This window comes from Thalassophryne amazonica, chromosome 16 (assembly GCF_902500255.1).
Source record: "Thalassophryne amazonica chromosome 16, fThaAma1.1, whole genome shotgun sequence".
NCBI lineage: Eukaryota > Metazoa > Chordata > Actinopteri > Batrachoidiformes > Batrachoididae > Thalassophryne > Thalassophryne amazonica.
Window position 1 is genome coordinate 42,732,213 of NC_047118.1, and position 22,866 is coordinate 42,755,078.

The 22,866-nt window shown below is 40.7% G+C and overlaps 1 protein-coding gene across 1 annotated transcript in view; it reads left to right on the forward strand.

Moving 5' to 3' along the window:
• The window catches only part of myo15aa (myosin XVAa), a 179,581-nt gene that overhangs the window by 90,611 nt on the left and 66,104 nt on the right, over positions 1–22,866 (forward strand). Inside the window, exons 36-50 of the mRNA XM_034191347.1 lie at positions 5,045–5,350; positions 5,604–5,662; positions 6,812–6,943; positions 7,165–7,225; positions 7,542–7,680; positions 9,005–9,119; positions 9,200–9,308; positions 9,442–9,557; positions 9,867–9,926; positions 13,515–13,590; positions 15,061–15,176; positions 15,283–15,401; positions 17,541–17,682; positions 20,842–20,953; positions 21,077–21,151. Of these exons, the coding sequence (XP_034047238.1) occupies positions 5,045–5,350; positions 5,604–5,662; positions 6,812–6,943; positions 7,165–7,225; positions 7,542–7,680; positions 9,005–9,119; positions 9,200–9,308; positions 9,442–9,557; positions 9,867–9,926; positions 13,515–13,590; positions 15,061–15,176; positions 15,283–15,401; positions 17,541–17,682; positions 20,842–20,953; positions 21,077–21,151 (1,737 nt within the window). The remainder of the gene's footprint in view (positions 1–5,044; positions 5,351–5,603; positions 5,663–6,811; positions 6,944–7,164; positions 7,226–7,541; positions 7,681–9,004; positions 9,120–9,199; positions 9,309–9,441; positions 9,558–9,866; positions 9,927–13,514; positions 13,591–15,060; positions 15,177–15,282; positions 15,402–17,540; positions 17,683–20,841; positions 20,954–21,076; positions 21,152–22,866) is intronic.

The window sequence follows — 22,866 nt, forward strand, 5'->3', positions numbered from 1 at the left end:
ATTCACTTAAATTTATTTAAACAGGGCCAAATCACAACGCAAGTTGCCCCAAAGTACAACACACAAGTAAGTTTTAACCCTACCCACCCCATGAGCAAACACATTGGCAGTAGTGGTAAGGAAAAATTCCCGCAGGCATTTTGATTACAGGAAGAAATCTTGAGCAGACCAGAGTCAGCAAGGTGACGTCTTCTTTTGCCATACGAACAAAAACAAAACCGTGAAATAACGCAACAAGAAGCAAAATTAATTTTATTGGTGCATTATTTATTTTAAGCGCAATCACTGTGGTAGCAAGCATAAGCTAAGGGGCTAATTATTGTTATTGTATAAAGCACAAAGAACTCGGTGTAAGCTACTTCTTGTTACCTCTGAACAGATGAAAGCACAGCCCAGTGCAGAGCTAAAACATGTGCACATTGACCTCACTAAGTATAAATAAGCTTTTTTAAATGGCCAAAGATTATACAGCTAGTCGTACTTTACCCTAGCTATCCACCTCCATTGCAACTATCTCACAGAGTGCATTCAGATCTTCTTCTTCTTCTGTGGTGGCTAATGGTGCATTACTACCACTGTGGCCTCCAAAGTGTGACTTATGCCGTGTTCACACCGGGCGTGACGCGAGCGACTGCAGCAGCAGGTTGCCATGTAATCCCTATGTAAGGACGCATTTTGGCGCCAAGTCACGCAGCGCGACGCGATGGACGCGAATGAAGCGACGCGAGTGAAGCGATTTTGAGCGATTGGCGTATTTGTGGCGCGATATTGCGTCGCATCACGTAGCGTTGCCCTCCTCCCCAAGTTGAAAAATCTGAACTTTTTCGTCTCATCGCGCCGCGATGACCAATCAGGGATTGAATATGTAGTGATGTGGAGATGTCTGGAGTTTGACTGAAGATGTGAACATGTCCTGTATCTGGTAGCAGCCTGTGAGCAGGACTTATGCCTCTTTTGTCCTTTATTTCACAATTATGACAGAGTTTTTGGAGCGAGGAGCAGCCCCACAGCAGCGGGGAGTGGAGTTTCTTTCACTTTGTATTTTACGTGCGCGCGCAAGCGAACCATCCATGGAGATTATTTTACTTATTAACTACACAGATGTATAATAAAACAAATGGTGACTGGTTTCTAAACACCATTATGACAGTTTCTGAGGAAGAGCGAGGAGCAGCCCCACAGCACGCAGCAGAGTTTCTTTCTGTTTTCTGTGTGCGTGCGAGCGAATCATCCCTGAAGATTATTTTAATTATTAACTACACAGATGTATAATAAAACAAATGGTGACTGGTTTCTAAACACAATTATGACAGAGTTTTTTTTAGCAGCGGAGTTTCTTTTTTTTAAATTGTTTATATGTGCACGCATGAACGGGACAGGAGGTCCTCAAACTGGGTCCCGCAGAGGTGGAAAGACCGCTGAAAGCGGCCGTCATCCAGACGCAGCTCCTGCAGCAAATAATGATGCTCTCTGTATTAGGAGCTTTCCACAACAACTCACACCATGTGATCAAGGTCCGTCATGTTAACTTGACTGACAGCCGGAACCGACGAGAAAAATGGAAGCTCCTCCTATTTGATGACGCACCGGGGCGAATTTTCACAGCAAAAGCAGAGCGACACACTGGGCGAAGGAGGCGCGTCCATCGCCACGCGACCCCCGCAAATTTGTAGCATCTGATTGCGCCCGGTGTGAACGTGGCATAAGACATTACCTTATTCAGATCAGTGCACAGGAGCAATGTGTCACACATGTAGATGGTGCCATCTTGTGGCTGCAGATGATAATACAGTATATTTTTTGACATTTGTCTTTTCAAAATATAAGCCACAGGACCAGCCAAATAAGAAAGAGTGACTTAAAATACACTATTTCAGTGGATGCTTTAAGCCCCCGTCACACATAGCAAGAAGTTGCCAGAGCCATACCCGACACAGCAAATAATGCCATAATCTGACGCCGTCGAGAGGAAAAGAGGCACAGCCAGCTCTGTCAGTATACAGACAGACTGCCTTGTCCAAACCTGTCAGATCGCATGAAAAGCGTATGTAGATGACACAGACTGATGTCAGATGGCCATAAAAGGCGCTGCAGACTGCCCGATGTCCAAATGTGTTTATGGCAAACAGACCAGAGCGCTGTCTTCATCCCTTTGTACAGGACCTGTACTGGACCTGTAACTTCGTTGCATATGCACGCACATGCAACGAAGTTTAGCTGGCAGTCAAAGGACACCTTTGCTCAAAAGTTTGTAGTGAGCTTTCCCACTGTATTATCAGACGCAACCTTTTGAGCAAACTTTAATCCCCCCCCCACAATGCAACTCTACATTGTGATTTCTGGTCGGATTATCCCATTGGAATTATTTATGCTGTCATTGTTTCCAGCATTCCACCACAGCTGTGTGGTCCTGATGCACTACGCTGTGAAATGCTTCTGGAGGTGAGATTTGTTTCATATGTTGTCATGGCGAAACAGTTCCACGTCATATGTCCGACAGAATTAAATGTGATCAAGCAATAATTTCTTTATTACAGCGGTGAGATCTTTTATAATATCTTTCGATACCGAATATCTTTTCATATTCTGGAGACGGTGGATGGAGCCCTGGACACACTTCAATGTACTTACCAGGCAGGGAGGGGGGTGGAGGATACAAAGCTTTTTAGTCTCAACTCCCTGTATAAACCTCTGGAGAAGCCACAGGCACATGCCAGACTCTTGTTTGCAGACTTCTCGTCTGCATTTAATACGATGTAGCCTTATCTTTTAGTACATGATGTTCACCTGCCTCACCAGCTTCTTTTATGTATTTTTAATTTTTTATCTGACCAGGAGCAGAGGGTCTTTGTAAATGGCTGCTTCTTGGACTCTGTTGTGTTGTCTACAGATCACCACAAGGGTGTGTTCTCTCAACCCTCCTTTTTAATTATGTATAAGGAGTTCGCAAGACGACAGCTATTTGGTTAAATTTTCTGATGACACTGTACTGTTGTCTCTTCTCCACGGTTCAGAATCAGACCATGGAGCTGCTTTATCAGATTTTATTTGTTGGTGTGATAACAACGTTTTGGATTTAAATGTGTCCAAAACTAAAGAAATGATCATTGACTTCAGACTTAACAGGGATGTGGCCAAGGAGAGTATTATACACAATTAAAAAGTGGAACTTGTCACATCATATAGGTATTTGAGGAATATTTTGGATGACAAGCTGAAGTTTGATGTGAACACAGACACCATTCCAAAGTGACGACAGCAGAGACTTTATCTTGTCCGTAAACTGAATTCTTTTTGTGTCAGGCCTGCCATCCTTTGTCATTTTTATCAGTCTTTTATTGAGTCTTTTGTGTTTTTCATTCACAGTCTCCCAGTGAAAGTCAGAAACAGTCTGAACAACATTGTTAAAATCTGTTCAAAGATTATCGGGGTGAAACAAAGAGACTTAAACTCTTTCTGTAATCAATAGATCCTCTGGAAGGCTAAAACATCTTGTCCTTGTCAGGTCATGTTCTTTTAGGAGAGTTTTCTCTGTTTCCTTCAGGACGCTGTTATGCTTCCCCAGTTTGTAGAACCAACCAGTTTTTAAAGTCGTTTATCCCTTCGGTGATTCAACTTTTAAATGCTCCGCAGGTCTGCTATGTTTTTATTTATTCTTGCTATTCATTTTAACTCCTTAAGTCGGTTTTTATTTGTTTTATTAGTTTTTATTAGTGGACACGGTGCTTTTGGTTTGTTCGCGTTGTGTTCACATCGCCTGCACATGGATGGCTGCGTGCCACATACATATCAACCATCATTGGTCCCCCCCACCGGGGGGGGGGGGGGGGGGGGGGGGGGAAGGGGGGGGAATGTGCAGGTCATGCTGGCAGGCTTTGCCATGCCCGGTCCATCTCCAGGTTCCCTCATACGCTCTCAAATTGTTTTGGATCCTGTTTAGCCACCTTCAGAATATGTAAATTGCAGTTAGATGGTCCTCAGATAACACATGGCCCGCCGTCAGATAGGTGTCCCATCTCGATGGTACCCAGAGAGTTATGAACATGTGCGTCACACTCGGGGCCGCCGGCCGATTTTGACCATCTGTGTGGACTTCCACAGATGGCTGTCAGAACATTTTGGAACTGAAATCCGACACCTTTCGGGTGTGCGCAGATTCATAAGTCTGACGCCACTCTGTGTGATTCCGGTTATGTGTGACAGGGGAATTAGAGTTTGCATTGAAAAAATACCATATCTGTTTTAGACTCAAAGCTACTTATCTGATAAATATGAAATTCAGTCAACAAGCCACAGTCAACAGTACAAAAATGCTTTAAAAATATCAGAGTGGAGTTTTAGATGCCATCATTATTTCTGGGAGAAGATGAGTGGTGTGACTGGCAGACAAGAACCAGACTGCCAAGTATGTTGTGAATCATCCATCTGACAAAATACACCTCTTGGTTTTGTTTGTCACTGAGCACATGTTAAAAAAGTCCTTACATTGTTCACAATATGTGATTTTGTTCAAACTCTTATTTCAACAATGATTTTGCCAACAGAGATCTGGAAGATAAATCTTATCAAGATGACCTCAGCTGGCTTTATGGCTTCCATTTGAAGTCTTGATATGCTGTAGGGGGTTTAAGTAGCCTGTAGGTGTTGAGGGTGGAGCTGTCATGGGGGCCCGGTTGTCCGTGCCTTATCTCTGAGATATAAATTAAATTTTGCTGTGTTAAATTAAGGCTTTGGTAGAGATAATTTAAAATTATGACAAGATGATTTAACCCCATTTTGAATGGCAGCATACGCACTGTCTGCAGTTTTAATTTAACACTGCAAAAATTGAAAGTTTTTCTTGTACTTGAAATTCATTCTGTGATTTTGCAGATGTTAAAAAAGAAAGAAAGGCTGTATTTATATGTTGAGATATGGAAACATTACACTCTTATTGTGAGCTTTTGAACTGGCCTTACCACTTGACATTTCCATTGAAGTCTTAAACCCTCAGATGGAATGACGCACCTCCTAACACTGTGTTCCCTGCCTGTTGCTCCACAAGCTGTGCCAGTGCTTCCTGTAGCAGGAGGAATGATGCCACCCATTCCTGCCATACCCTCCCACCACCATCACCATGAACAACATGAGCAGCAACAACAATACCACCAATACAATCGTCCCCAACAGCCCTACCATCAGCAGATTCCCCCTGCCACACGTGTAGCAGCTACCCCTATTACTGACAGAGGTGCTGAAGTAGAATCCCCAGTCACTGGTGTCACCAGTCTACCCCAAGGTATGCCAGGGGTGCCCTCAGTCCCTGCCCCGTCTATGGCGCCAGGTTTGGCTGTGATGCCAGGTTTTCCAGGTACAATCACCATCAGTGGATGTTTGATGTTTTCAAGCATGCGTGGACCTGACATTTGATTTGTCGTGCAGAAGCATTTTACCAATGTCACAATGTATTTCCAAACATTTTATATCTTGCACTTCACTATGAGGATTCACAGATGTGTTAGTAGTGGTGATCATTTGCAGTGGATTTTGTGTGGGTTTCCACTGTTTGCCACCAACATCTTCTGTACTAACAGTTTCGATGTTCATGTCTTTTCAATAACCAGATCAGGCAACACTGACACAACAGCAACAAGCCATCATCAACCAGCAAGCCATCCTTCTGGTTAGTCCACATCCCCCACTGTTGTAATCTGACTTGTATATTAAAAAGATACAGTGTGCACCTCAGTTTTGCAAATTCAAGTTTTCACTATATCTGACTGCGGCCAGCCAAAAATTCCCCATTAACACTGAGGTGATGCATCCTAGACAAAACCCCATATTTAGATCTCAAGAAATTGGCAGGTTTTCGGGTAATCGGAATCCAAAGTAGCTCACAGCAGACTGTAGATAGAAGCGTATAGATAGATGATGTAGGCACTTAACTGGCTATACTAAAATATGAAATGGAGCCTGATAATCACGAAAATGTAACAAAATGGAGCAGAACAGATGTGGGAGTCACCGTCGAGTCATTCTCAAGTCATCAATGTGCAAGTCCCAAGTCAAGTCTCAAGTCAGTTTGCAAAGAATTGGTGGTCATTATGACTTGAGACTTGATTTACTCCCACCCCTGGAGCAGACTGATCCAGACTGACTCCAAATATGATTCAATTAGGTACTTTTTAAAAAATAATAAAATTTTAAGTGAAATGGGGACTGATAACAATGAAGTGGGGGGTAAAATGTAATGAAATTGAGCAGACTGACCCATTGGCTGAAGTTTCATCTCTTTAACACCAGATGGCGAACCTGCCCCGAGGACATGTATGCGCTGTATTTTTAAAACATGATAGTTCGCCTAACCTTAGCCCGGCTGTGCTCCTCATGCCCCTCAGTGCTGTTCTGGCTGTCCAACAAATTGCAAACAAGTGGCTTGCCAAGTGGTATGAAATTTATTCCCTCTTTTTTCAAGACCACGATCTTTCAGTTTAAGACAATGATTTATTAATTCACTTCATTCTGTAAGACCCAGCACATCCTCCTCATTTAGAGCTTCTTCTTTTTGTTTTTCGGTTGTTAACATCCAGCTTGGTGTATTACTGCTACCTTCTGGTCTGGAGTGTGAATTACAGTTCCTCTTCAAATCAATATACAGGTGCAGCTTGTCACACGTGTAGACGGTCTCCTTTTGTTCTTGTTGTCATAGTTGATAATGCCGTATTTTTTAAATATAAGTCCCTTTGAAATATAAGTTGCAGGATGAGCCAAACAAGCAAAAATAATAGTGACTTACTTTGGGAAATACGGTAATGTTTGATGTTTGCTGCAGGCACAGCAGATGACCATGCAGGCGATTGCAATCCAGCAGCAGATGTTGTCATCCTTCCCTCCCAGTACACCAGCCCCCCAGTTGCCACCCTCACAGCATCACTCACACACGCAGCAACACACACCTAGCCCTGTGAGTACAAACAGGAAACTGCATGCACAAACTACTTTATTTCCTGCACTGTTAACCCAATTTGTCTTTTAGTAAGCAGAAATTAAAGCTGAATAACTTCACAGATGATTATTTGCTTTCAGTTCGAAATGACACACACACACACAAAACAATAAAGTTATCTGAAAAATGTTATATGAATAAGTGCTGCCTGAGATCACTCCTGTGTTCCTGTCTTGCAGACTAAGCAGCGCGAGGAGTCACTGTATAAGCTGAGTTCCACTGCTGCTCAGCGACAAATGAGTAGGTTTCATAATTGCACTGGAAATGCTGCATGGATACAAAGGCATTATTGTTTGCAGACCGGATCCACAAACATTCTCTAGCACACTCAGGTGTCCCGTACCTTTCTAGGCGAGGCATTGACTAAAAACAGTATCCAGAACAACAAAACAAAACACATGAATCAGTACATCAGAACACACTTAAGATGCACTGAATGTTTGCAGAGTGACTCAAAATTGGAACCACTTGCTGTTTAAATAACTTGTTAGAATATATAATTTGGATATTTTGTCTTGAAAAATGTGTCTTTGGTCTAATTGAAAGTTTATCTCAGGTCAGACTGGTGGTCCCTCTCCTGAGGATGTGGTTCAATCCACCATGAGTAACAGCGAGTGCAATGACCCAAGTCATGACATCAAAGACATCATCAAACAGCACCAACCACCTGCTCCTACTGGATCTCCCACACAAAGGTAGCACACACAACGGCACCCAGTAACGACAAGAGCGTTTATATTAGAACACACACGGCATTCATTTTAAGTGCTAAATAACATCCTATCCGCACTTCTTTATATAAATCAGGCACCAAATTTTGTGGTTTGTGTTCCAAATTCAACTGTTCCACCACATTTTTTTAACAGTCTTGCTAAAAAAAATAAACAAAAAATAAATCCACACAGACGAAAATATATCCCCACCTTATTGAGGTGAAGTAGCATCATATTTCAGTGATGCAATCCAGGGGTGTAGCCCCTAAGCGGGAGGAATGAGGAGGGCATTGTCCACTTGATGTAACCACCACACTGTTCAATTCATTTAAATGTTTCAACATTTTGAAGGACAGAACCATTTTCTTCAAGGAACTGTTTCCTTTGGTGTTTGGAGCATTTTGAATTAACACATTTTTCTGCAATAATTTTTCACTTGCTGATTCAAGCATTTTGAAACAGTGCCATGTTATCTGAAGCAGTTGATTCATTTACTCTGCTAAGTCTTTTGAAACAGTTTTCTGAGGCAAATATGTTGCCATTTAGTATTTCATGCACTTTAAAACTAATAAGAAGAATTTTCTAATATAATTGTAGCATCTACTATTTTGACCTGTATAAAAAACTGAATCATTTTGGTAGGCTAATGAATGATTTGGTTTTAAGTTATAAAAAGCTGGTTACTGCCATAACAAAGTCTGAAATACGTTGTGAGAGGTTTAAATGTTTTTTTGATGTTGTTGTTTTGGGGTTTTTTCGTGGGGATGGGGGGCACTATCTATACTCAGTGTTGTCATCATTATCATACTGTTTCAAACATTTTGAAATGCTCAAATATTTTATGAAGTATTTGGTACATTTAGTGTTTGTAGCATTTTGAAATACAGTAGTGACTCTTTTCTGAAATATTTAATTTCCTCTTTCAAATGTTTCAAAACCGTGAAATGATGATGCACTTTGTCTGTTTGCTGCAACCACAGTACCGATTCATGCATTTTGAAATGGCAAATCATTTTTTGCAGATATTGTTTTGTGTAGTGTTTCAAATATTGTCTGAATTAATTGTTTAATTTACTGTTTGGAACATTTTAAAAACATAACGTGAAGCAGCTGATACATGTATTATTTTGAGCATGTCAACACAAGAACGAGCATACCAATACAATGAATCATTTTGTGAACCAATTGATTGACTCAATTCAACATTTCAAAAAGCTTTGTTTATGCCATAACCATGTGTTGAATATTTTGTACCATGATTCTTGTTTGTTTTCTGTTACTGTTTGTGTTTTTTCTGTGTGCGTAGAAAATCAGAGGGCAAGATGTTTACAAAGAAGCCAGACCCTCATGATGAAGCCATGGAGATCCTGAAAGACCAGATGGCCAACCCACCACAACCAGTACCCAAGATTCACCCATCTGCAACTAACGCAAATATCTTAACCTTTTGTTCCAGCTGCAAAATAAAAATCTCCTTTATTTGTCTTCTTTCCATTCTCAGACTCAGAGAAAGTCTCTGTCTTCAAAATCTAAAGAGGAGGGAAGAGTTAAGTTTTCCAAGATGAGCAAGACCTCAATTACCACCGATATAAACCCTTCCCCTCCTCCAGGTGAAGTTTTGGCATGCAGTTTCTCACAAGGAATCTCCAGGATGATCAGAATATATGATTGCAACTAAATTATAAAGACCAATGTGATGCAGATTTAAGAAACTAATTTTTAACAGTCTGTGTTTGTGTCCAGTTTCTAGGGACTTGCCCATAGAGGAAGAAATCATTCAAACACAACTGCACAGCAGAACCAGTGACGAGTACTACACCTACACCAACGTCCCCTGGAAGCTCTACATGAGGAAAGAGGTGTGCATGCACACATCTTAACCTTCTAAGTTTATTTTCAGTGAACACACACACACACACACACAGTTTCAACATTTACATTCATCAAAGACCTCACGTGATTTCAGCTGATTCATTTTACTTTGCTTAATGTACTGACATGGGGGCATTTTTTTGGTGAAAACTTTCATGACAGACAACCATCAAGTGATATTTCGACCACATCACGTTGCAAACATCCAGGATTGTTTTGCATTAGTGGAGGTATGCATTTGTGGAATGCTCATTTTTACTGAAGCATTTCAATTGTTTGTCTTTTTCTGTATGCAGGTGTTTTATCCAAAAGAGACATTTAACAATCCACTGGTTCTGGACCTGATCTTCAGACAGGTTGAGATTTATTTATTCCTTGTACTAGTCATAGCATAGGGGTTCTACAGCATAAATATGGATGAGTTTGGTCCAACTCAGCCAGTTTCCGTAAGCAATAACTCAAAAAATAATAATAATCAAAAGAGTAAATAATGAGAATGGAGTGATTGGATGATGGTGAACTTTGATGCACCAGATCAACAGTAACTCTGTTTTGCCTATGTAATATGCCATAGACGAGTCTGCCACCTGCTGGCTGAGTAATACAAGTGAAGAAGTTCAATTTTTTTGTCACGTATTTCAGAAAGTGAAATTGATATACAAGTTAAACTGACTACACAGAAACTAAAATGTTTCAGGTATTTTTTGTAATTTTAGTTTTGATAATTATGGCCTACAGCTCCAAAAATAGAAAATGCGTATCTAAAAATATCAGAAAATTTAATGAGATCAATCTACTAAAAGGATTTATAATACAGAAATGTCCAAGTTCATGGTTAGCAAACCAGTTGCGAGTGCTTTTGGCACTGTGCACAGGTGTCAGGTCCTGCTTTTAAAGTTAATCAGCATCTTCACGAAGTTTGGCAACTGTTGGAAGTATGACGTGCTCTACAATTCTCTTGTAGATGGCTGCACTGACTTTGGACCTGATAAAACACAGTGGACCAGCACCAGCAGATGATATGACTATAAGGTCGGGCGGATGCCCGACAACCATAGCGGCTGGACTCGCAATGCAGACTCCCAAACAAGGCTTTGGTGTATAAGAAATCTTTGTCTTTATTCTAGGCTTAGGTTCGATGCACAGGCAATCAAGCAGCGGAGCAGAGGTACAAAACAGGATCAGGCAAATACGCAGTCATGGTCCAGCAGGGGTCAAAGGCACGAGCAAACACAGTCGTCAGGGATGAGGCAAAAGGCGTGGTCGAGGAATACAGAGCAGAAGATGGTACATGGCTAAACAAAACAGGACTGTGAACAAAAGGCTGGAATGTGTGCAAAGAGCAAAGACAAACTGGCAGTGAGCTGTGAAACTGTGAGGGTTTAAATAAGGAGTAAACAAATTAGGGTGATGTGAAGTAGGTGTGTGGAAGCCTCTGGAAGGGCGCGTGACCGGGGGAGACAAAGATTGTGCACAGTGCAAGATAGTGAAGGAAGGAACGCACAGAGTGAAGTAATGAAAGAGACAAAGACATGTGAGCAGGTGCAAGAGCGGGAGTGAATGAAAATGCAAAGCAGACAGAATCAAAGTGTGAGAGACAAAGACACAAGGCAGGTGCAAGAAGTGGCGTGAACACAAACAAATGAGGACAAAGTGAGAACAGAGCTAAAACAGAATACTAGTGGACCAGGACTGAGCATGAATCATGGAAACTAAACGCGAACCAAGATATAATAAGTACAAAAGAAAACTACATGAGAAGTGATCAGAAAATAGAAAATCAATGCTGAAGCAAAACTAAACAGGAACTGACTAATTAACAGAAAGCAAAACCCGATATAAAGGTACAACAGAAAACAACAGAAATGAGAACAGCAAGAATAAACAGATGATAGCTAAATGATAAACAATGAAAACACAAACCAGCTGAAGAAAACTAGAACAGAACTGGACAATGGCTGAAGTATGAAAAGTAACAAAGAAAGTGACAAAGCAAAATAGAACAGAGAATAAACACATGATGTAAACAAGCAACTAATACATCAAAGCTGGGGCAGGAGGTGAGCCAAAGGAAGAGGCAAAATAAGGATTAAGGCCTTGACCAGGGCCAGGCATGACAATGTAATATGACAAACCAAATCATCATTAACTGTGGAAACTTCACACATGACTTCAAGCCACTTGGGTTCTATACCTCTCCACCCTTCTTCCAGACTCAGGGGCCTTTATTTCCCAAATGAAATGCAAAATTGACTTTCATCTGAAAAGAGGACTTTGGACCACTGAACAATCAGTCCAGTTCATCTTCCCCTTAGCCCATTTAAGATGGTTCTGACATTGTCTTTGGTTCAGGAGTGGCTTGGCACTAAAACTGCAACACGTGTAGCCTATTTCCTGGACAAGTGTGATGGCTGGTGATGCACTGACCGCAGTCCACTGCTTGTTTGTCTCTTCTAGATTGGACTACTGCAATGTTCTATTTTCTGGTTTACCTCAGTCCAGCATTAGGGGTCTTTAATTGGTTCAAAATGCTGCTGCCAGACTTTTGACAGGAAGCAGAAAGTTTGACCACATTACACCCATTTTGGCATCTCTTCACTAGCTTCCTGTCTCTGTGAGATCAGATTTTAAGGTTCTGCTACTAACCTATAAAATTGTTCACAGACTAGCACCACCCTACTTAGCTGACCTAATTAAACCCTATGTACCAGCCCGGGCTCTGCGTTCTCAGGGTGCAGGACTACGTTGTGTCCCTAGGGTGAATACAAAGTCTGAGGGTCACAGAGCTTTTTCTTATGATGCCCCTCTCCTGTGGAATGATCTCCCTGCGTCAATTAAACAGTCAGATTCTGTAGACACTTCCAAGTCCAGACTTAAGACCACTTATTTTCCATTTCGTATGGCTAGCATAGTATGTTACTATGCTTTTTACAATTTTAAATTCATGTTATTAGGAAACAGAGTGGGCCGCGACCTCAACTTTATCTAAAATCTGGGTCTTTTAGTGAAGCTTAGGGCTAGTGGCCAGCGATCACCTTAATATTTCTTATGTTTTTCTTGTTGCTTACTGACAAATTATACTGTATTGTTGTCTTTCCGATGCCTGATGCTGTTATTTTCTCTCTGTTTGAGGTGGGGCTCCATCCAGAGTTGGCTGTGGTGTCTGTTTCTGCAACCCTCCTATCCTGTGCAACAGCAAAATTTCCTGTTTATTCGTTTTGTAAATTGTTTTGTCAATTGTGTCGCTAGCATGGCCCAAGCAGAGGGTCCCCCCTTTAAATCTGGTCTGCTTGAGGTTTCGTCCTCAAATCATCAGAGGGAGTTTTTCCTTACCACTGTCGCCTGTGTGCTTGCTCTTGGGGTTGGTAAGGACCTTACTTGTGTGAAGCGCCTTGAGGCAACTTTGTTGTGATTTGGCGCTATATAAATCAAAATAAATTTAAAATTGAAAAACTCCCCCAAGTTCTGCTTGACAGTCTTCTCAAGGCTTGGCCATCCCTGTTGATTGTGCATCTTTACCTACAACACATTTCCCTTCCAGTCAACTTTCCATGAATATGCTTTGATACAGCACTCTGCGAGCAGCCAGCCCTTTCATCAATGACCTTCTGTGGTTTACCCTCTTTATGGAGGGGGGTCACTGAGGGTCTGTTGGACAACTGTCAAATCAGCAGGCTTCCTCATGATTGTCATTGATTGTGTGCACTGAACCAGACTGAGAGGTTTGTGGTATTTATACTGCATCCATTGTGAGTTATTCAAACTTGAAATGAAATATTCTGATATTTTCTTCTTCTTTGCTTGAGATGTGTTGAGAGTTATTTATTGTAAATTGTACATCATTATTCCTTATTTTACTTTCATGGTAGATTATGGGCCACTATGTGTTGCACACTTTAGTCCATATTTTAATCCATATTTTTGAACATGTGTGTTTTTGGCAGGTTGTACATGACACTTTCTCTGAGGCCTGTATCCGAATCACCCAGGATGAGAGACAAAAGATGAAAACTCTTTTTGGTAAGAAAAACAAATGACTAACACAGGATTATACTAGTTGCTCCCAGTGTGTAGTGTGTGCCGTGTATGGCAGCACCCTGACATCGGGGTGAATGTGAGGAATTATTGTAATGTGCTGACATCTGATGCAGATTGAAAAGCGCTATATAAATGCAGTCCATTTACGATTTTCTGTGCTTATGCTGAAGGTACAATAGAAAACCATCTGACCCTGGTTTCATAAAGCAGTCTAACACCCAGAAGCTGCTGATTTGTGCTTAGGTGGATAAATAACTTTACCCTGGGGGAGAGATGAAATTTTGTTTTCTGAATTGTATTGAAATGTACCAAAAAACACACTAAAAGAAAACTTTGTTTTCTGGATTTTATTGAAATGTACCAAAAAAAACACACCAGAAAACCAAAATATATACAATAGGTACAGGTTACAGTCACTCACAATGACTAACAGTCCCCACACTGTTATTATGTCATTATGTCCACATGATGACAGCAAGCAGACTCACATGCGTCACAGTGGGCAGTTGTTAGTCCATGTCTATCCAAACACAGTACATGTTGTCCAGCTGGGACATCCAGAACGACAGATCTTTCAGCCGCTGTGGTGCACAAATAGTTGTAGCAATAGGTGTACTAGGCAGCTGTAATTTTACATGTTTTGCACACAGCTCCTGCTTCATACGCAGCCCTTTCAGCTAAGCAGGCAAGTGACTCCAAGATCCCCTGTGGAGAGCTACTTCTGTTATGTAAACAAGGAAGTCTCAGAACACACAGACAGCAAATATGCAAACACAAGAACGTGGCTAGCCAAGTCAGCTAGCCAGGGTCATTTGACTCTCCATGGGCTTTATGCAAACACAAGAATGTGGCTAGCCAAGTCAGCTAGCCAGGGTCATTTGACTCTCCGTGGGCTTTACAGGTAGAAGAGAAAAGCTTGGACCTCCAAGTGTCTGCTAAACCTACTTAGTCAACTACAGTTAGTCGTCCAACATTATCCGTCTAATCACCATTTTACATCGAGGGTTAAACTTGTAGATTAGCCATCTTACATTAATCAGCGGTTTTCACAGGCATAACAGCCTTGCGTGTGCTGTTGCCAAGAGACGGCTCCAATCCGTGACAGTTTTGTTTACTTCCAGGTTGGTTGTTGTCATGAACTATCCAGACTTTGTTTCATTAACTGGCTTTATTAACATTTACGGACACATACGAACTGTAGAATGACGTGCTTAGCTCTTAGCCTAGCAGTTTCAATCTTCAGTTTCTTCTTCTACACTTCCGTCAAGAATTTATGTGCAGACAACGTTGCTTAGCGTAACAGGGATGCCCGGTCGCTTGTGTGAGAAATGTCACAAACACATCATGACAGTCGTCTGCTGCAACTACCTTTTTTTTTTTTTTGCAGATTTAGAAGCATCTTTCTTTGGATTTGACACATTTCTTTAGGATGTATCTTCTTTTTTCTGACAGCGGAGAACCGAGTTGAACAGATTGCAGGAACACAGGATGAAAATGTTAAGAAGAAAGTGGTCGCCATGGCAAGAGACTCGTTGGATATCTACTTCTCTCGACTCTTCCCAGCCTCAGTGAGTCTTTGACATGCTATGAAGTTTTGATTCACAGGCTCATTTTATTATTTGGATGATAATATGGGTGTGTGTGCTCAGACCCATGTTGCGCTGTGTGTTGTAGGGCAGTGTGGGCACTGGGGTGCAGGTGTTGTCGGTGTCTCACAGAGGCATCAAACTACTGAAGATGGTGAGAAGCAGCTCCACCGCGCCAGACTACTTCAAAGTGCTGAGATTTTACAGGTAAGTGATAGTCTCTTTGTCTCTTAACTGTCAAACTTGTATCTGTTCAAGGCAGCAGCCTTCTTCCTCTGTGATTGATCTCAAACATAAATTGTCAAAAACATCAAGGTGTTAACTGTGATGTTACTGTGTCATGTAATTTCATCAGGAAAACATCAGCCATTTACAATCCTTCATTTCTTATAACTGGAGTGGATATTTTCACAACAGTTTGTTGCACTTGAGAAGCTGAGTGAAGAATCAGAATGTCTGGGTTTGCGATTGTCCTGGATCAGGACTAAAATCCACTCTTTCAGTGGATCCCTGGGCTTGGCCGTCAGAAGTCTATCTGTATGTAGACTCGTGGAAGCATTTACTTATCTTTGCAATGACATTCATGTCTCCGTTCCTTGAGATCAGAAGATGCCTGTGAAGATCTGGAGTCATGAGGTCGCTGGACAGATGTGTTTGGTGGTGCTGATATCTTTGCAGGAGATTCAAGGTCCAAGCAAAAGGGGCTACCTTTCTGACGATATCGTAGTGAGACTTGGACACTAACCAGTGACGTAAGCCAAGAACTAGCTAGTTGAACAGCTTACCTTTTATCCTCAAAATATCAAGAATATCAATACAAAATTACATTTCCTTACCTTTAGGAAAATGACTGGACAAAATTACATTTCCTGACCTTTACGAAAATGACTGGATTGTCATTGTCAGCTGTGGAAACAAAAGGTTAAAGTGATAATCTCATTAATTAGCCATAGTCATGAGTCAAAGATGTACTGGGGGTCAGTTTGCATTCAGAAAAAGTGAAGTATGTCCATTCAGTGGGGAATAATTCCATGAAAAAAGAATATTGACTCAAAAGATGAGGCATGTAGACATCAAAGGGTTAATATCTGAAATTCCCAGAGGTGGGACGAAGTCACTGTCAAGTCATTCTCAAGTCATCAATCTGCAAGTCCCAAGTCAAGTCTCATCATCTTGCAAACAAATGGTGGTCATTATGACTTGAGACTTGACTTGGGACTTGCAGATTTATGACTTGAGAGTGACTTTGTCCCACCTGTGGAAATTCCATAATAGTGGCAGCTGGCCATCACTCAGTTCTTGAAGAGAGACCCCAACACTACCAAAATCAGAAGAAAAAAAAACTTTTACTCTTTTACTACTATTCCAGGTTCACTATGCTGGCTTCTGGACAAAGACAGGCACTTTAATTCCAACCTGGTCTCATCGCAAGTTGTGATTCAGCAGCACGAAATATACATTAATCTATTGGTTTGTGATATTGTGATGAAAAGCGCCTCATTTTTGTCACGGCAGCACAAATTTATTCTCATTCATTCCGTGATGGCTGCATGAAATTAAAAGTGAAGCGGGGGGGGTCGTGGTGGTTATGGTTAGGGTCGGGGGAAGGAGTAAGATTAGATTATGGTTAAGGTTAGGTATGGGGGGTGGGAGTAGGATTGGTAATGAGTTTAAAAAAAAGCCCCATCACAAAATTTTGACTAATTTCGTCACGGGAGCATGAAAAAAAAAAAAACGTGAGACTGGGCTGTTAATTCAGGGGTCACTTTAACATTTCCAGTTCATGTAACTTGCGTGTCTTTGAAAGTAAGCTGGAGCACTCCACACAAACATGGGCAGAACATGGAAACTTCACACAGAAAGGATCAGGCGGGAAGCAATCCCACGATCTTCATGTTGTGAGGCAACAGTGGTAACCACTTTGTGCTGCCTCAGAATGAATTACGTGTTGCAGTTCCCATTTTATGATCAAACTCTTTATTTTAAAATGGTTGATAAACCATGTCCAACTGTTTTTTAAACTGTGACCAATTCTGTATGAACATCTTGTAAGTTATCAACTTACTAAAATGTGAACATGTAAAAACCTTTTTTTTTTATTTCATGCTGAAAATACTGTTTGATTGAAGTTATACAAACTCAGTCCCTTACAATGGCCAGTCTTATGAGAACCAAAGAGCTGCAAGTGGTTAAATGTAAGTTTTTTTTTAGTTTAGGATTTACAGTTTTGAAATGCACTGGATTGAGATAAGGCAGAGGAAGAGGCAAAGGAATGTCCGTACAACCTCCACTGTCTGTGAATTTATGTTTGCTTCTTGGTTTATTTTCTTATCACTTCCTGTGCAGCTACTCGGACATCCTTTTTGTGTCAGTTCCATCAAACAACATGCTGGAGTTCAACCTGACCAACGAGAAGCTGATCCTCTTCTCTGCCAAGGCGGCGCAGGTCAAACACATGATCGACCATTTCCTCACCGAGCTCAAGAAGGTCAGGTGGCTTTTTTCCCCATTTTATAAGGTTTTAATGCTTTTTGCATTTGGTGTTCAAGTTAAATTTACTCATCAAAGTGCCAAAAGTCTTTCAGAAAGAAAGAGAATTTTCAAAGTTTCAGTATTTGGATAGTGGGATTTTTGTAATATTTGCCTCTGTACACCATCACAATGGAGTACAAATTAAATAAATCAAGATGTGCCTGTAGACTATCAACTTCAACTCAAAGGGTTTATTAATAACAATATCACATTATCCATTTTGGAATTATGGCTATTTAAGTCTATAATGTTCATAAATTAAAGCCCATAAGTAATTGAACAAAGTAAATATTTGGGATAATTTTTAATACACATCATCACATTTTCAGGCAGTTTTCTTTAGACACATCAAGGGGTGTATATACGAACATTTGCAGGTCACTGAATAGGTTTTGGACTTTATTTATATCAATCATTAAGAAATACAAACACTGCAGTATTATGTAATAAATCTGTCTGGAGTTGGCAGTCCACAAAAAATTTAATAAATGTGCAAGACGACGACTCGTGAGGGAAGCCACCAAAACATTCAGACAACTCTGGAAACTCTGAAGGTGTTATAGGCTTCTTCAGCCAGAATTGGAGAAAATGTGCATGCAGTGGTGTGTATATATAAATACATATGTGTGTGTGTGTGTGTGTGTGTGTGTGTGTGTGTGTGTGTGTGTGTGTGTGTGTGTGTGTGTGTGTGTGTGTGTGTGTGTGTGTGTGTGTGTGTGTGTGTGTGTGTGTATAAAGCATGCAAACAACTAGTATGGAGTATCATTTTGTGAGCTTGAAGGATGGATTTTTAAAAAATGAGGGTGAAAAAGGTGCAGTGCTTTGTATTATACCCGTCAGTTTGTGTGTGATTGCACGTTCTTTATTCTGTTGCAACATTATTTTCAAAAATAGGTTTTTTACATGCTGTAATGAAAATCTATCAGAAACTGAAAAGTTACCACAGTAGCAGACAACAACAACATTCACGCGGACTCAGATCTCAGTAACTTGCCGATTTTAGATTTAAACTGCTCAGAATACCAAAGGCTTTGAATTACTCCTAATAAACATTTATTTATCCTGAGAATGAAAAGAGAGGTTTGTTTTGACCTTTATGAAATCCTTACTCAATGCATCATATGAACTACTGAGACTAGTTTTGGTTTCTCTCTTTTTCCACACTGGGGTTCACCACAGTCGATCTGATATGGATATACATGTTGATTTGGCACAGGTTTGACACCAGATGCTCCTCCTGATGCAACTGTATATTACATGGAGAGTGGGCAGGGGTAGCCTGGAACCAGTTGTCAATTTGATCCAGTGAATGTAGCAATATTATATAACAAGAGCAATCAGAGATGTCTGACGTCTGCCAATCCGGATCACCTCCAAAATTCAGTGGAGTCTTCCATGGCTAATATCTATCTGTGGTGAAAATTTGGCGAGAATCCTTGAAGTAGTTTTGATGTAATGCTTCAATGCCTATATAAAGTGAATCTTGATCCAGGATCTGGATCCATATCACCTTGAAAACTCAGTGGAGTCTTCCATTCTCTAATATCTATCTGTCGTACAAATCTGGTGAGAATCTGTGAAGAATTTTGATGTAATTCTTCAAAACATATAAAAAATGAAATCTTGAGCCAGAATCCAGATTCGGATCTGGATCACCTCCAAAATTTAATGGAGTCTTCCATGGCCTCATTTGTAATGTGGTGAAAATTTGGTGAGAAACTGAAGTAGTTTTGACGTACGAGGTCTGTTAGAAAAGTATCCGACCTTTTTATTTTTTGCAAAAACTATATGGATTTGAATCATGTGTGATTGCATCAGCCAAGCTTGAACCTTCGTGCGCACGCATGAGTTTTTTCACGCCTGTCGGTTGCGTCATTCGCCTGTGAGCACGCCTTGTGGGAGGAGTGGTCCAGCCCCCCCCGCGGATTTTCATTGTCAGGAAAATGGCTGAGCAACTGCCGCTTTACTGCATCAAAATTTTTCAGAAACTGTGAGAGACAGCCAGGTGGAAACCATTCGGAAAATTCAGATGGCTTTCGGTGAAGATCTTATGGGTATCACACAGATTAAGGAGCATTACAACTGGATTAAAGACGGCCCACAACGGCTGAGGGCGCGCCGCGGTTTTTGCAAAAAATCAAAACGTCGGATACTTTTCTAACAGTCCTTGTAATCCTTCAAAGCCTATATAAAGTGAAACTTGATCCAGAATCTGGATCTGGTGTTGCAGCCCGAACGGCCCCCCTAAAAATCGGTCCCCCTTGATGATGCGGTTCACGAATTAAGACCTCATTTCTGCTTAAATCTGCACTCAAGTCATCATCTATCTCAGCAACAGATATCTGAAGCTTTTGTACAACAATCATTTCCACATAAATTCAGCATTATTTCATCATAAAAAGCGGCAGAAGCGATCAGAGCACTGCGGCTAAACAAGCTGCTAGCTGATGCGTTCACTGCGCGCCAGACATTTCAAAGCGTCACGGAATTTCACCTCGTTTCTGCTTAAAACAGCCTCGTTTCAGCTTAAAACTGACTTTAGAATGAAATAAAACTTTAAGAGGTTTTACCTTCATCATCTGATCCCATTAATCCATTTGATTGCTTTGGGTGAAGAGATTCCTTCTCAGATGTGCTGCTGTGGTCTGAAACGACGCATGCGCAGATGCAAAAGGCGGACCGATTTTTAGGAGCGGACTGTTCGATCTGCGACAGCGGATCCAGATCACCCCCAAAATTTAATGGAGTCTTCCCTGGCCTAATATGTATCTGTATTGAAAATTTAATCAAAATTCATGCAGTAGTTTTGACGTAATCCTGCTATTGGTAATCTTTCAAAGCCTATATAAAGTGAAACTTGATCCAGAATCTGGATCCGAATCTGGATCACCTCCAAAATTGAATGGGTTTGTTCGTAACCTAATATGTATCTGTGGTGAAAATTTCATCAAAATCTGTGCTGTAGTTTTGATGTAATCCTGCTAACAAACAAACAGACAAATAACCACTGATGATTTTATTACGTCCTTGGCGGGCGTAATCATGGCTCACACATCCACTCGCTGTCAGTCTGAATGCACAGATTGTTGTTTGATGCCACCACTGTCTCTGTCAGGACTCTGAGTATGTGGTGGCGGTGAGGAATTACATCACTGAGGACAGAAATCTGCTGAGCTTCCACAAGGGGGACATTATTAGACTACAGCACATGGATGGGCTGGATGCTGGTGAGAGCTGCACACTTATACAGCACACGTGGCAGTGTCTGGGGTCCTTAATTTGTTCAAGGTGTCTTACATTATGCCTGTGATTACTTTGCGTCACACCTACGGCCTCGTGTCACTGTTCAGGTAAATATTACGGCTGCATAGTGAGGAAGAAGGTCATGCTTCTGGAAGAGCTCAAGAGGGACACGTCTGAGTTTGGTGGGTTTGGCGATGTTTTGCCTTTGTGTGTTTGCTTTGCTGCTTGTCACTTTTTTCAGTCCTTCCTCCAATCCCCAAAATATGTGTGTGGCGGCTACCATAATTTTGAATGTGATTTATTTTGGTCAACAGATAAAATTATTTTTGATACATTTGGCTGCTCTTTCACTGTCACTGACTTAAAAACATTACTGAGAGTACAAATTAAATGTGGTACCATGTTGCTCCAACATCATCTGGATTCAGATGGTTAAATTCTAAAGTTCTGAGCACAAGCTTCTGTTCAAGTTGATAACTTTTCCATCTTTGCAGTTATTTTTCTTTCAAAATTTTTGGTTGTTTATTCTTAATGAATATTTGGTAATAATATCCATGGGCATGAAGACAGTCATGGCTCCAGCAATCTGACATTGGACCCCAGTGACTTTGATCTTCACTCAAAATTATTTGCCTCTGGCTGATATTCCTTGCCCCATTCTTGAATCTATCTACGTTTGTGTCACGTTTGGTTCAGATCAGGTTAAAAATCACTTTTCTTGATCTTGACCTTTAAGTGCAACTTTGAGGTCAACCTTCACTGGCGTACCAAGTGTGACAGAAATCAGCAAAAGATGCTGGGAGAAGCAGGCTAACAGACAGACAGGCAGGCATGACCTTTACCTCATTGAGTGACCTTTGGCAAATTTGACTTCGCCTGGGAAATTCCAGAATCCACCTCCATTTGTGTGCTACCTTTGGGGCAAATCAGAGTAAAAAACTGAAACTTTGACCTTTGACCCCAACGACCTTGAATTTTGCTCAAGATAACCCTGTAAGGACAAGTCCAGCGTTGATCTTCATCCACATACCAAGTTTGGTAGGAATAGGGGAACAGACAGACAGATAAACTATGCGCAAATTATGTTTTTTTATGTTTCAAAAAAATATCTGTTGGTTTATTTGTTGTTTTCTTTCAAGTAGTTGAAATAAACCTATTCAAATTGAAATTCGAGCAACAAATTGTGGAAATTTTTAAAGGAGTCTGAAGCTATAAAGCCATTTTCAACATTTTACCTAGTTTTTTTGTAATCCTGAAATTAAAAAAGGGAGGCACATTCTGTTACTAATGTGATCCAGACTGAATGTGATCCATTCATCTAGAGTTGGTGAGCAAAAATCTTGTTTGTTATTATATTACTGAAGCTATTGTGATGCTCACTATGGTGGAAGTGCACTCAAAAAATGGCTCTATGGATGAACTCAATTCAATTATGTGCAGGATTTACATCTAATAAATATATGTAGCCCCAACATAAATAAAACACATCCATGCAAGGTAATGTAATTTAATTGAATTGGGATGACATATTTATTAGATCGAATCCAATCCAAAGAGTTAGTTTTTTGAGTGTATCACACAAACAAATGACTCATTGGATGAACTCAATTCAATTATGGGCAGGATTTCCATCTAATAAATATATGTAGCCCCAACTCAAATAAAACACATCCATGTAAGATATTGTAATTTTATTGAGTTGGGACTACATATATTTATTAGATGGAATCCAATCCAATGAGTCAGTTTTTTTTTTTTTTTTTTGAGTGTATCACACAAACAAATGACTCACTGGATGAACTCAGTTCAATTATGGCAGGATTTCCATCTAATAAATATGTATATGTAGTCCCAACTAAATTAAATTAAATTATCTTGCATGGATGTGCTTTATTTC